Genomic DNA, 16,033 nt, shown 5'->3' on the forward strand with positions numbered 1-16,033 from the left:
TCATGTGAGACCATTCAATCTGATGGGACTTCAATATCGATATGCAGTACAGGCTGTGCCAAAATTACAGTAGTTACTGCATGCAGCTTTTAAAAATTCATGTTGTTACATTTACACCAGTGGTGTCCAAACGACGGCCGAGGGGCCATTTGCGGCCCGCAGCATATATTAAAGTGGCACTCAACAGATATCCATTTTTGTTTCTAAATACATTAAATACGTTTGAAGAAAAGTGCTGAAAATATATACAAAGACTGACGTCAAAGGGGCTGGGGTGTATACTTCCTAGCGCAAGTTCCCTCCCCCACTATATAAGGACAAAGTGACGTCGTTTTGTTTGGCTATGCTGCTCAGTTGTGAGTTAGCTGTGCTTAGATTCCATAACAAGGCCCATTTACAACTCCAGCGTGCAGTTAGCAAGCTAACGATGGCTACACCCAGAAAATGTGTCGTTGCTGGAAGCTTCAATTTTACAGAAAAGCTCAGTGACGTTATTTAAGCTTCCAAAAAAATAAGGAAATAAAAAAGTGATGGATTGATTTTTTGAAGACACGCAGATGGTGAGATGAACATCAACACCACCACCCGACTGCAGTGCTCATTTTACGACGGATAGATAGATACATCCTCCATGGGTGCCACGCCCCTGACAACTGCTACGATAACTACTAAGAAGAAGAATAAATAGGTTTTATGTAGTTTTTTAGAAATGTAAAGAAATTATTTACAACTAAAAAGTAACGAAATTTCTCTTTATGCCTCATGAATAAAGATAATTCCGTTTCAGAAGGACTCCACTTTCTGCTCTGTCTCAAGGTCTGACTTGTGAACATATCACATTAATGATCAATTATGATCCTCAAATACACACAGATTTAAAGATTGGTAGCATATTATAGATTGTGAAATATTTTGGTTCTGAATATGGAGATCTGCTCAGGGCAGGGTCGGATCTAGACTAGTGGGATACAGGCCAAAAATAATTTTAAAAATCCAAAATTACTTACATAATCAGCTTTCACAGATAGCTGTGATGTTGCATTTTCTAAAAATAACTATAATACACAGTATAATTGCTCGATGGATTGATTTTAGCGTGTTAAAAAAAATGTCAAACAATGTCAAAGTGCATTCTTAATTTTTTCTTTATGCACTCCTTCAAGGAAAAGGTTTGGACACCCCTGATTTACACTTATTTATTACAATTAGCCAAGATTGATTAAACAGTTTGAACTCGTAAATTTAAAGTAGGGTTTCAAGCTAGGGTTAGGGTATCCCCATCCTTCCTTCCAGTCTTTCCATCCTTGTTTCGCTCCTTTACCATCATTGTTTCCTACCAACCATCCTTCCAACCTACCTCCCTCTCATACTCCCTTGTTTGTTCCATCTTGTGCAATAGTGTTCTCGTTTTTTTTCACAAATTTCTATACATGACTGTGTTCTGTCTTTGACAGGAATGAAGTCATCTCCCCGACACGCAGTACTCTCCCTCTACACAATTTCTCAAAGGGGGAGTTTAAAAGAAATGTAACAATATAAACTTTTGGTCTTATTTGTTGAGTCATTGTGACTTGGCTGTAATACATGATAAATAGGATCTGTGGACAAAAATAGCTGTCTCTGCCCCATATTGTGCCTTTAATTTATACAAGAAACCACTGTGCGCAAGGAAAATAACCAATCAGAGACAAAGCCTGAGTTACGAGGTGTCAGTCATTTGTCACGCGCTCACAGGCACGACCTCGCGCTGACCTGTTGTTACCGTAGAAAAACACCTTATTCGTAATGGAGTGTTGCTATAACGCAATATTTTGCGAGGCCGTTGGGCTGAGTGCGCTAGAAATGATTGACACTGTGGAAGTCACTCCTTGTCTCTAAAAAAAATTAATCAGATGGACAAGATAGGGCCAGACAGATGATTTTTTTTTCTTCACCTATCATTTGTCATACTACTGTCAAGTCATAATGCGAATTTCCCCTTTAAGTTTCATTACGTATCGATTAACTTTGTACACTTAGTGAAAATGTCAAAACGTGCAATGCATGACGTAGACTCCCCATCAGCAATGCCTCGACGGTTGAGTAGTTTTGCTTTATTTCAGTTTTATACAGCGGTATATATTATGTTTACAATGCGGTTATCTTCTTACTCTCGTGCAATCAGCTGAGAATTCATTTATTGAAAACACTGTCTGATAGATGTGCTGTAGACACAGCAGATGGACACAGGACATGGACAGAGTGACGATAAAATAGCAATCTAGATAGATGTTATATAGCCTAGCTATGATAGCAATAACGACAGTAAGTACAATACAGTAAGCCTACATACGACAGATAAATGAAGTTTATAGGATAGATGGATAGAAACGAGATATTTGATAGTTATCTAACTAGCTAGATAATATATACGCTAGCGTACCACATTACCTAACGTGTTTAAATTGTGCTTTCCACTCCCAACAGTAACTTCACATTCTAATGTGATCCAATACAAGAGTTGTATCAAACATTCTGTCCTTACCATAAGATAACGCTCACTTTGGGGTGGTGTGGTGAAGTAGGAAGTATTTATTTTCGATTCTACTTTGATTTCAAGTCTCTTCATTCCTTCCTTGTGGGCCTCGTGAACAGGAAACAGGTGTGTCGCGGTGGTTGTTAGCATTTATTTTTCGCGAGGCGGTAGCGCCCCCTGGTGCCCAATGTGGGGAAAACAGTCATTTGGTAACCTGTCGTCTTCAGTCACTTGGAAGTTGTTTCTCACGCACACAAACAAAAAAACAACAACACCAACAACAAAAACATAAAAGTCGACTTAAGTCATATTTCTCCTAACCCCGTGAGGTCAATTTTATTTACATAGAAGGAAATTGGGCGGCACGGTGGGCGACTGGTTAGAGCGTCAGCCTCACAGTTCTGAGGACCCGGGTTCAATCCCCGGCCCCGCCTGTGTGGAGTTTGCATGTTCTTCCCGTACCTGCGTGGGTTTTCTCCGGGCAGTCCGGTTTCCTCCCGCATCCCAAAAACATGCATTAATTGGAGACTCTAAATTGCCCGTAGGCATGACTGTGAGTGCGAATGGTTGTTTGTTTGTATGTGCCCTGCGATTGGCTGGCAACCAGTTCTGCCCGGTGACAGCTGGGATAGGCTCCAGCACGCCCGCGACCCTAGTGAGGAGAAGCGGCTCAGAAAATGGATGGATGGATGGATGGATAGAAGCAAATTGCCAACACAAGTTATCTCCAATTAAATATAGAGCAGGTCTTGAAGCAATAAGCTCACACATTTAAAAACAACCATCTAAACCGCACACCAACAAGCATTGACGGAGGCACGGAGGCAAAGGAACAAATATTTCAACTTTAGAGGGGAGTTTCCCCTCTAATCCCTTTATTTGCACTTGGAAAAAAATTGCCACAGGAAATTACACACATTTTTTTTTTAATTAATCCCACCCAGTCACTGTTTGAGGTCACATTTTTATACTTTTCTGAACTCATTTATTTATTTTCATTTGTTACCGTCTTTCTCGTGTGAAAATAACTTAACTATTGTTGAAGTCAAAGGTGTAAAGTTGTTTTTTTGGAGGGGGAATGAATTTGGCAAAAAAAAAAAAAAACAAGACTCTCATCCTTCTAGTAGGCTTTCAGCTTCAGAAGTTCAACTATGTACAACAACAACAAAAAGGCTCCTTTCAACATAGATACATACTGTCGCTAAAGGGAAGCATGTCAGGCTGTGCACACTTCGTTGTGATTTTCTTTTTTCCGCCCTCCAAACAAAAGAGAATTGAAATATCAAAAAATGTCCTTCATTTCCAGCTTTCTCGCTTGGTGCATTACGCTGTCAGCTTCCACGCTGCTGCTGATGATGACTTGAAGGCAGCTATTACGTCAAATATCTTGGATCCAACCTCAAGTGCACTGCTTTTTTCCTCATTAAAAGCCACTCTGCTGGAAGAGGTTCAAATCACCCCATCCGAACCTCGCACTGTTTTCTAGTGGTGTGCCATACCGCAAGATTACGTATTGATCACATATTAGGTACAATGGTTGCCTTAAAATAGTTCAATTCGGTCTGTGGCCACGTCAATAACTCAAAACTCAAAAAATAGTACTCTATAATATTGAACATATAAAACAACATACAGTAATGACATGATTAAAGAGAATATAAAGAAAAGAAACCTTTTTTTGTCACTTTTCTTTTGCTTCATTTCAATGGCTATTGTGCTGCTCCTTTTAGTGTGCGCACCTTGGCCACCTGGGGGCAGTATAATACAGACATACTGATACATTATGTTTCATGGAGACGTCTCAGTTCCTCAGTAAGCAGCAGAAGTATTCGTCATTATTCACAGAGGATAAAGAATATATGGCTGTGGATATTGTTATATTACCGGTATACGTGTGTTGCTCTGGTGTTTGTGTTTAAATATCCTTTGCTGGAAGGGTTATAAATCGCAACAGAGATGCTATTCATTAGCCCGTCTATAGTGTTTTTCATTGTGCGTTAGCTCGCGAAAGGCCAAATAGTTTGGTTTTAAATGCACGACATGTAATTGTCTTTGTTTTCTATTTTGTTTGACAGTAAACTTCAACTGGTAGTGGCAACAAACAACTTCAAGCGTCTTTTCTGAAGAATTGTTCACTATCTGCCAAACTGCTGCTTGTTGTGAAGTCAGCCGAGTACACTGCCATCATACAGCGCTTGTATCTTTTAATAAAAAAAAGAAAAGAAAAGAAAAAGAAAAAGGTCAAAGCTCATAGGTCAAAGCAAAAAAAATCTCCTGAGTCGGTCGGTCGGGTCCCTCGTATCTCAAGGCACCACTGTATTGTTCTTGGTGAGGAAAACAACAAGTTGCATTCATCAACGACAAAGCAGCATGTTTGAACACACACACTAAATGAACAAACAAGATGCCTATTGTGCCTTGAGAGATTAAAAAGCTAAGCTTGCCAAGAGCTTCTTTTTCACACTGTCAGCTTGTTAAAATGAAAATAGAAATAAGTGACACGAACGTCTACTCTCAACAAACGAGAGATATGGATTAGTCACACCTGGTCTTCTTTGTTCACATTTTAATGGGGATGGATGTGTGTTGAAAAAAAATGATGACTCACAGTGTTAGGTATAGCTGCAATTTACCACTTGATCGTCATCATAGTGGAGCATTCAAATGTAACACTCCTAAAAGTGGTACAATTTGGAGTTAAACCAACATGCTGAAACATTCAAAACATAATGTGATCTCAGCAAATCTTGTGCTTGACACATTGAAATGCATTAGAACACACGCATGCATTAAAATATGTCGTGCCATCTGTTCTCACTCTCAGTTCTCGCAGTTCTTCAAATAAGAGGCATAACGTCAAGCATATAACAAACGTCCGCTAACTCCAAGCTCTGTACAAGACTGCAAATATATATGAATGGGTAGAAATTTTGTCTTGTACATGCATTCATTGGAGACTCTAAATTGCCCGTAGGTGTGGATGTGAGTGCGAATGGTTGTTTGTGTGTATGTGCCCTGCGATTGGCTGGCAACCAGTTCAGGGTTGATACATGTATATCAAACGTGTTGCCCTTTGCCTTATTCAGTACCCAAAAAGTAGCTCTGAGTTTTAAAAAAGGGTGGTGACTCATGGCATAGATATTACGCTAAATATCAACCTTCAAACAACTGCTACTTTAAAACACCCGGAGCAGCAACACATACAAACAGAGCATGCAAAATACTCCATTGGAACATAGTATACGCTTTGTTACGGCTGCGTCAAACACAATATATTTGGACACAAAAGCAAAACATCAGAAGATGCAGGTTTACAGACTTTATTCAACAAAGCGAGCACGCGGATGTGAAAAAAACAACTATTAACAGAAAGTGACGTGACAGAAGGTCAACGTGAAAACCATCTCGCGGACCGGTACCTAAATAAGGACGGTGGACGGGGGCCACAGGAGGAAAACACTAAAGGAAACTAGGGGAACAAACGTTAAGGAAGAGAAGCAAGAACAGAAAAACACAGTAGGACTTACTAGAAAAAGAGCAGACGAAAATAGCTACTGGCATTAAAAAAAACTCTAACATTCAATATTGTTTACTTATTCATCATCATTAAAAATTGGCGATGTTGTTAAGAAACCTCCTGTGATTCCAGTTAGAGTCTGGAGTATTTCGATATTCTATTTTTTTATTATGTTTCTTTTTTTGAATTCTTTTTTTGTATGAAATATGAATACATTGTTTCATTAAAATAAGAAAAATGTATTAAAATTCATACAATAAATAAAAATGAATAATTCCAGGATTAGGGTTCCTTGTTCCTATATTCTAGTCACATTGTGTTTTTATGAAATTACTTTATTAATTAAATATTGAAAATCATTTCAATTAAAATAAGACAATTAAATGTAAACTCATAAAATAATAACAAAGATTTTTAAAATAGGAGGAATTGGGTTCCTAGTTCCTTATATAAGTTTTCCTTTTTTAATTAATATAGTGATTAAATATTAAAACAAGTTCAAAATAGGGTAATCAAATCAAATAAATAAATGATAAAGATCATAGTAAATATTAATTATAAGCAAGCAGATAAAAGTATGAGGATCAGGGTTAATGGTTCCCATATTCTATTCACATTATTTTCTTAAGGAATTTATTATTGAAAAAAATTCTAATCTAAATATGGAAATTCAATTTTAAAATAAATTAATTACATTGCTCATAATACATATTTATAAATGTTAAGCAAGATGACTAAAAAAAATCAGAGGACTAGGCTTTCTAGTTTCTAGGAACTAGAAAGTTTGTATTTACGTTATTTTACCCATCCATTTTCCGGTTCAATGCACGTATCAAATTTGTTTTGATAAATAAATGTGAATTTTAATATATATCCATCCATCCTTTTTCCGTGCCGGTTCCTCACTAGGGTCACGGGCGTGCTGGAGCCTATCCCAGCTGACTGCGGGTGAGTGGCAGGGCACACCCTGAACTGGTCGCTACCAAATCGCAGGGCACATATAAACAAATAAACATTCAGAACTAGGGGCAATTTAGAGTCTTCAATTGACCTACCATGCGTGTTTTTGGGATGTGGGAGGAAACCAAAGTACCCGGAGAAAACCCACGCAGGCATTGGGAGAACATGCAAACTCCACATAGGCGAGGCCGGATTTGAACCCTGCGGGTCCTCAGAACTTTGAGACGGATGTGCTAACCAGTCGTCCACCATCCCACTGCATTGTTTTGTAATTAATGAATTCATTGAATTAAGATTTAGCATCCATCTATCCATCCATTTTCCATCCATCTTATCCTCACTTTCAGACTGAATTGTAAAACAAAAATCAGATCATGTAGACGTCACTAACGCTCTTCAACCGGCAGATAGCGCTGTTGTACAACTCCCAGCTCCCCGCCCGCTCTGCCTACAGTACCAACCATGTTACTGGATGTCAACCTGGGGCCTTGACATAAAAGTCATGCAGAGTTAACACCACGTCGTCTGATTGGACGCTTGCGATGTGCTTTGATCTTCCATCATACTATGACATCAGAGCCGTCTGATTGATTCAGAATCAGAATCACAATCCGAATCCGAATCATCATTATTCGATGTCCAAAAAAACACAAGGAATTTGTCTCCGGTAATTGGAGCCGCTCTAGTACGACAACAGACAGTCAATTGACAGAGAACACTTTGGAGACATAAAGACATGGAGAAAAACAGTTACTGAGCAATAAAGGGTTGCTAGTTATCTGCATTAAAAAAAATAATAATAATAAATTGTGTACATGAACTACTACTACTACTTTAGCCTCACCTCTACCCTCAAATTGAAAAGGTGCGCTTATTTTGCTTACCTAACTGTCCTGTACGGAGCCACGGGTATTTTGTGCGCACAAATTAGCAGAGGTAGGACCAAGTCATTGCAACATTTTTTGTACATATAACCATAGGAAGTGTTTTTCAAAGTAACAATTTTATTCAAGTCAACAGGGTCAAGTTCAAGTAAAATCACGAGTCATTGCTGTTTAAGTCCAACTCGAGTTGCAGGTCTTGTAACATATTGTCGAGTCTAAAGTCATCAAATTCGTGACTCGAGTCCACACCTCTGCAAAGTAGTAGTTCGTGCGCATGAAGTAGTAGTTACATCGTGGGAAGGAAATAGTTTGCATGAAGTAGTTACATAAATACATTTTGTCTTTCCTGTGTTATGTCTGGGGCTCCGTTCAGAAGAATACAAGGTTGTTTTACATTTTTCTTCCGTTTCCATCACCCAGCGGTACAATCTTTTTTTGCAGTAAAAGAAACTACTAATCCAGAATTTGGATATTCGATGCTTGTGTACTGATACTGTATCATGACAGACAACGATACATATGACAATACATTGCAATATTGATATTGCAGCTATGCTACATGATGATAACAGAAAAGAAAAAAATGAAGGAAATAAAAATATAGTTTGATCAATTATCTAATATGTATACTGACATTTGACACGAGTGTATTGACACTGTGTGGTGTCAAAATCCCTTTGATCTGTGTCCGTATGTATTGTCTTTACTATTCCAAATGGTTTGTTTACACTCGGACCAGTGTACACTATTTGCTCTGACACCAAACAATTCTAACAATAATGAGGTTTGATTGTTATGCACAGGGTGTATACAGACGTTTATTAAAAATTCATTTTTTAATGTCAATATTTGTTTTCCATTTCCATGAGATGAGTGACAACATAGATGATGGTGGTGTTTCATACCGTATCTGATTCGTAACAGACAGTGATAGCTTACATTGCGATATTGATATTTTGTCCCTCCTCTTAAAATAATTTAAAAAAAAATAATTACACCCAATTAAAAAGAATTTTTCTGAAAAATAAATCTCCTAATGGCGGCACGGTGGGCGACTGGTTAGAGCGTCAGCCTCACAGTTCTGAGGACCCGGGTTCAATCCCCGGCCCCGCCTGTGTGGAGTTTGCATGTTCTCCCCGTGCCTGCGTGGGTTTTCTCCGGGCACTCCGCTTTCCTCCCGCATCCCAAAAACATGCATTCATTGGAGACTCTAAATTGCCCGTAGGCATGACTGTGAGTGCGAATGGTTGTTTGTTTCTAAGTGCCCTGCGATTGGCTGGCAACCAGTTCAGGGTGAAGCCCGCCTCCTGCCCGATGACAGCTGGGATAGGCTCCAGCACGCCCGCGACCCGCGTGAGGAGAAGCGGCTCAGAAAATGGATGGATGGATAAAACTCCTAATCCTGAAATTTTGATATTTGATCCTGGCGTATCGATACCGTATTGTGACAGACAACAACACGATACATGGTGATATCGTTATTTTGTCCCACGCTCTTAAAAAGAGTGGATGTTTTTTGTTTGTTTCCATCATACAGGAACAACATTGACGTTTGATGCTGGTGTAAAAGAAAATACAAATCAATGCTGCTGTCGCGATACTGTACTGAAACAGACAACGACACGATGCATCGTCATTATTTTGTCCCACACTCTTCAAATGAGCGATACATATATTTTTTTGGTTTCCATCACAAAGCGACAATACCGACATTTGATCTGGTGTATTTATACCGTGTTGTGATTGCAATATTTTGTCCCATCCATCCATCCATCCATTTTCTGAGCCACTTATCGTCACAAGGGTCGCGGGAGTGCTGGAGCCTATCCCAGCTGTCATCGGGCAGGAGGCGGGGTACACCCTGAACTGGTTGCCAGCCAATCGCAGGGCACATACAAACAAACAATCATTCGCACTCACATTCACACCTACGGGCAATTTAGAGTCTTCAATTAACCTACCATGTTTTTGGGACGTGGGAGGGAACCGGAGTCCCCGGAAAAAACCCACGCAGGCATGGGGAGAACATGCAAACAGCCACGATTAATGGCAAAATCAAAAAAGAAGAAAAATGACAGAAGTAAAACGGAAATAATGACTGACTAATGAAATATAAAAAATATCGACATTTGAGATGGTGACAAAAAACAACAACTTTGATGTGCGTGTGTGACATGTATTATGACTCGACAAACATCACCCTTCATTACTATTCAAAGCGGCGTCTTCTCTATTTGCTCTGACACCTAAAAAAGACGAAACCGCAATTGCAGTCATAATAATGAGTTTTGATTGACAGCACATCCTGTTTTTGCCCGGCGCGCGTTCACGAGGCGACACAATTTGCGTGCGCGTGTACGTATGACTTGTGGCAGTCGCGGCGTGAACGTCCCAACTGCTGCTCGCACATTTGTTGTACACCGAAAGAAGGAAGGTCTCCTCCCCCGGTGCTGCTGCGGGCGGAGGTGGTGGTGTTGGGCTCCCTTTCTTTTGTGAGGGCCCTCCAAAGTTTGCAAGTAAAGTTGGTGTCCCCAGCTGGCTGGCTAGGTAGCTGGCTAGGTGGCTATCTGGAGCTAACTAGCCGGAGCAGCTGTGAACTCACCGACCGCCCCCCTACCCCCCCCCCCCCCCCCCCCCCCCTTGCATGGGACAGCCACAACGCCGCTGACGAACCGGAGCTCCCCCGGTGACTATAACCGCGGGGAGGTGAGCCGTTAAAAGCGGCACGTATCCACCCGTCTGGTTTGTATTTTGGCTCAATAGCTCGCTACATGCTCGGTCCGATGTCACGGTGTCGCGTGCCGACACCGCCAGTGGTTCCTCCGCCGTCGCCCCGCGTTCACGCCTCCGCTCCGAGCACCCGGCGGCGGATGATCGAGAAGCAGCACCCCGCGGGGATGTACCAAAGCAGGAAATTGGACTAAATCCGAACCAGGAGGATTTTTGGAACCGTGTGTGTGTGTGTGTGTGAGCGAGCAGAGGGAGAGAGAGAGAGAGTGTGTGTGTGTTTGTGTGCGCGCGCGCGCGCGCGCGCCCATGGCGGAGTTCGAGGAGGACGGGGCCAGCCTGCTGGATCACGCGGCGGCCGAGGTGGGCGTGCAGGCGGCGGTGAAGACGCCCGGCGAGGGCTCGGTGTCGAACGGCGACTGTGGAATGTGTGAAGACAACATGGTCGGCCAAGGTGGCGGCGGCGGCGGCGGCAGGGGCGTGGAAGCCTTCGTCGAGCCCGACAACAAGGCGGACATGCCCCGTAGGAGCAGCATCATCAAGGTGGGTAGAAATATGGAAGTCAGCTTCCACCTGTGCTCCAGGAAAACCTTTTTGATCATTTCCACTCATGACTTTCATACTAACACATACCCATGAGCATGACACCTTGAATGGCTTCCTTGCACCAGTAAGTACAATGTGTACTTTAAACTATTTTGCAAACATTAGTCAAATTTCATCTTGCCTAACAGGTAGCAAAGATGATGACAGCACACACAAGTCCAGCCTCTCGCATGTCGAAACCCGCTGAAGACGATTCCAGCAACCAGTAATGATGTTTTGTTCTACTGTTGCCACAATACTCGGCTTCAAATGAGATACATGGAAAAGTGACTTGTTCAGGGGCGGCCCATGCATTTGGTACCTCGGATTTAGACGACCCCTTGCCCATCTCAATAGTACCGCTATCTCGTCGCAAACCATCAGTACTACATACTCTCCAAGACACTGATTATTAAATGTAATCATGTGTACAGATCGCTGCAGGTGTGTTTTGCTACTCGAACATGGCTGTAACAAGTTTTTCTCTGACCTACCAACCAGAGGATGCAAAAATGTGATGTCACCAAGGGGCCAGCTAGTTGGCCCTGTGAGGATGATTTTGAAAACAGTCCCATTGCTAATGTAGTTTAAATCACATGGGTCAGTACCACTGATTGTGAAGAACATGGGCAAATTAGATTGAGGCACACACACACACACACACACACATTGAGGCTGAAATCTGATTTGAAAGTTTTGGTTGTAAATGTAGGTAAGGGCTTCTACTGTACCTACGATCAAGGCATGTTCCTGAAGGGTGTTTGTCTCTTGAATTATTCCTAAGCCGGAAGGGGTTTATTATATATAAACACAAAACACCAGTATTTTTTCATGGCTAAAATTGAGGCAGAGGTAGTACCACTGTCGTCATTCAGGAATGGTACATTTGCAGCTCTTTCCTTCTTCCATGGTTTTAGGAGCAACCTCCAACTGTTTCTGGTGCAGCGCCATCTGCAATTGCAGTTAAAAATGACACCCACCTCGCGAAGCAATGTTTAGATAAGTTTTCCTGATGGTCAAAGGTTTCAGAGCCAGATCTGGTGGTCTCCAAATTTTATATCTAGGTAACACCTTGACAGAGGAGTTACAAACAGGTTGAGCACAAGCGAACAGTTGTTACCAAACTAATGCTGCAGCGATGGTGCGGTGTGCATTTGGCGCAGTACAACCTGTGGAAATATTGCGAACAAAAGTTTTGCTAACACGGCAGTCCGAATGACCGAATGTTCGAAATCTGAATGTTTGTATGTAGGGCACTGTCTTTTTGTTTGTTGTTGGAGTGCTTTCCCATCAAATATGAAGTTCGACAACCAAATCAATTTGTCTTTATTTTCGTAAAGGCATTTGTGAGCTTGCCCTTCTCAATTTGCTGAAATGGCAAGTCAAATTTATGCTATTTTAAATAATAAAAGCTCCTCGAGCGAGTTTCTCCGCCCAACGACTTGGCAGCTAGGGTGAGTCAAGATTGAGTCATTTGTAAGCGATTGCCAGAGTCCGTAGAGCTGCACTGAGTTTTGTTGACTGTAGAGATTAGCATTAATGAACAGCATCAGGCTTCTGATAACCGGCACGTACCAATTGGTAGGTCGGTGAAGTCGTCGACACGGTGGGTGGGTGTGTGTTTGTTGTTTGGCGACCTGTACAGTACACTGCATCGGCACACCACTTGACAGTGTGCGAAGTGTAATAATTTTGATGTTAAGTCATCTGTGAACTGTTTTTAATTGTGAAACAAATGCACAATAAGTCTCCTTTTAATGTGCTTTTCATCTGACTAAACTTCATGCGAGAATTGCAAGAATTTGTGCATAATACTCGTGTGTGTGTGTGGTTTCACTCGCTTGGTTCATCATGTAGTGTTGGCGGAGGGTTAATAACTGAGCCCAGTTCAAGGAAGTTTGGCCATTGTCTGTTTATCCATCCCAGATTTGCAAAATGTTCTCTTACAAGTCAATTTCAAACTCTCTTCTGTTCATGTGATGTCTCTCTTTTGGTTGTTATGAGAGGGGGTGCCACGTCAAATGGCTACATGACAGTAGGCACAGGGCGTAAAAGTTAATTAACTGTGCGGAATTGCAGTTCAGGCGAGAGATTTAGCAATCGATTAGTTGAACATTCATCTTCTCCTGTAGCCCATCCGGATGACAACCATGCGTGTTGTATTTAAGGTTTCCCGTGTTTTACACTGGCATACTTTATGAAAAACATACCACAAGCGATGGTTTACGGCATCATTCATCTCCAAATCAAACTACCTGAAAACATGGGAGTTTGTAAGTTTTCCTGACAAATGAATAACTTATTCACTACCAGCCGCTTTCAAAGCCCCATATTGCCAGTTCTAGAGAATTCCGACTGATCTTTCAAGACTCACAGAATACTGTGTTCCGTGACTAGGCCTTCCACAAAAGCACATTTTTTAGGATGATCTATTTCCCCCCAAACTCACGATAAACAATAGTATCTTTTTTTTTGTTAATGCCACTGAGATGATAATATAAGAGCATCATAATTCAAGTACATCCTTTTTAAGAACAATTCACTTTTAATTTGAAAGACTATTGAACATTGGCATTGAAATGTAGAACAATAAATAAAATATCTTAGATAAATACAAAAAAAAAAAATGTCTGTCCACACGCTGGCTGTCACGTCTTGAGTTTTTTTTTTTCTTTCTTTCCCCTCGCTCTCCCGTCCGAGCACTCGCGTCCGACAACTAGGCCCCCACAAGCGGCCACACCAGCACAAAGCCCCCGGTCCACACGCTGGCTGTCAAGTCGGACTCTTCCCCCCACGGACCCTATCCCCTCCTGGCGCTATCACCTTTCTCACCGTGACATCACAGCCAGCCTGAAGCGCCTGTCCACACGCAAGCTGTCACGTTGGACCCCCCCCCCTACGCAATTGCGCCAGATAAACGCTTAGGTGAACAAAGGCGTTCAAGTTCTTTCATAGTTTGGGCCCGATTTTGCCGTGCCCCAAAAAAATCAGGTAAACTGTAATGGTGATAATGCTATATCTCGATAATAGAGTATTCCATAGTTGTCAGTCTTTACACATTTTCAGTAATTATCTTCAAATGTGTATGTCTTTAGAAACAAATCTCTCAATTCACTTTACAGGGGTTTTAAAGCTGGAGTTTATGTCATTTCCCAATGAATTAATGGCCTGACTTGTATACCAATGACAGTTTCTGTCGACGCCATAGAAACGGACGCTGAGCACTCCCTGTTCATGATTCTTTTATCTTAATTATTCTGGTGTGCTGCTACTGTCCACTTTGCCGTTGTTATAGGCCGGCGACTATATTGTTGAGATTCATTGAGGTAATATTGACATGAATATCGTGTAAAAGACCCAAAAAATCTCTTGCTGCCAGAGAATTTCCCAGGCTGGCAAAGTGCAGTTTAATCTCTCTGGTATTTACCTCCCCTGAGCTATATACTTTCTGAATGAATAATAGACCCACTTCATGGCCTCTTTTTTAAAATTATTATTATTTATTTATTTAAAAAAAGAGAAGATTTTGATGCAACTACCACAAATTGACTCTGTTGCTGCTCTCATTCCAGTCCAGAAGTTTCCACGCGAAGCATCGTCAGTCACTGCCACACATTCAAATGCCTTTTTTTTTTTTTTTTTTTTTTTTTACCCTCCAAAGCTGCAATGCTCAGTGGCCTGAAAACAAAACAACAAAACAAGAGTCCCCTAATCACACAATACCATCGAGAGCCCCTGTGAATCTGCACGGGAGATAATTGGTATGCGTGATGAGTCAGTTTTGAAATCATGGTGTGCTTTTGTGGCCTTTTGCTTTGCCAACACAGATGGATAAACATTGCATGAGTCACTTCACGCCCAGCCATACTCAAATGTGACGTTAAAATGACAGTAAGACAACACTTAAAGGAATAACAGCCTAAAAACTGACGCACGCCATTGTGTTATGTCAATACTTCAATTGTATTGTCCTCTGTCTTATTTCACGAGATAGGAGAACTACTATGCCCAATCCGTCTGATTTCAACACAGCTGTTTACGTATTAAAGTCATTTATAAAATATTTTTTTTCAGCGATTACTGTTTCACCTGGTCAAGTAAAAGATACGGTGGATATAAAAAGGTCTTTTTGGGTTCATGATGCTGCCACCACCATGCTTCACTGGAGGTGTGGTGTTCTTTTGGTGATGAACAGTGTTGGTTGTGCCAAACACACTTTTTGGAACTATGGCCAAAATGTTAAACTGAGGTTTCATCAGACCATAACACATTTTCCCATGTGTTTGAGAGATTTTGTTTTCGTCCATTTTAAATTGTAAAGGTTATACATAGGTCAAATTATTGATGGAAAGCGTTTTGAAATAATCTTTTTTTATGTCACTAAAACCTGGCACTTCAACATGGTTGTGTAGACTTTTTTTTATTATATCCACTGTGAATACAAAAAAAAACAAAAAACGTTCAGGGTGACCATAAAGTCTTCTTTCTGACTGAAATTAATCCGAAACAAAATTTCATGAACCTGTACATTTCATTTGCAATGAGATGAAAAATGTATCAATTGAATGAATAACATTGATGTAATGAGCTGTTGTAATACATTTTTCAAATTGTAGAGAGACTTTATGGACACCCTTTATATAAGAGATGCATCCTTGAAAAGAATTTGCTCCGTGTTGAAATCTGGATAATTTTGGTCTCTGGATAAATTAATGGAACAATTAAAGAGGGTGTTTGCAGTGTTAAAACTGCCAGCACCATTTGGATGTAACTTCACTTCACTTGTCCCTCTCAGCGTCGAGTCTCTTACTAAAACAGTGCTCCTCAATTGTGTACAAGACGCGC

General features: G+C 41.1%; 2 protein-coding genes across 5 annotated transcripts in view; one reads left to right on the forward strand and one right to left on the reverse strand.

The window, feature by feature from the left end:
• Positions 1–2,869, reverse strand: part of LOC133479656 (raftlin-like) — an 84,568-nt gene extending 81,699 nt beyond the window's left edge. Inside the window, exon 1 of one of the 2 annotated variants that reach the window (XM_061776901.1) lies at positions 2,525–2,869. The gene's annotated coding sequence lies outside the window, so the exon portion shown is untranslated. The remainder of the gene's footprint in view (positions 1–2,524) is intronic. The other variant, XM_061776900.1, reaches the window with a different exon arrangement.
• A 7,141-nt stretch (positions 2,870–10,010) lies between these two features.
• Positions 10,011–16,033, forward strand: part of LOC133479530 (inactive phospholipase C-like protein 2) — a 36,090-nt gene continuing 30,067 nt past the window's right edge. Inside the window, exons 1-2 of one of the 3 annotated variants that reach the window (XM_061776651.1) lie at positions 11,013–11,146; positions 11,338–11,414. Coding sequence is in view for 2 of the 3 variants with exons in the window: in XM_061776650.1 (XP_061632634.1) it covers positions 10,913–11,146 (234 nt within the window). In the remaining variant the exon portion in view is untranslated. Of the gene's footprint in view, positions 11,147–11,337; positions 11,415–16,033 lie in introns of all 3 variants that reach the window. The other 2 variants (XM_061776650.1, XM_061776648.1) reach the window with 2 other exon arrangements.

This window comes from Phyllopteryx taeniolatus, chromosome 6 (genome assembly GCF_024500385.1).
Source record: "Phyllopteryx taeniolatus isolate TA_2022b chromosome 6, UOR_Ptae_1.2, whole genome shotgun sequence".
Lineage (NCBI taxonomy): Eukaryota > Metazoa > Chordata > Actinopteri > Syngnathiformes > Syngnathidae > Phyllopteryx > Phyllopteryx taeniolatus.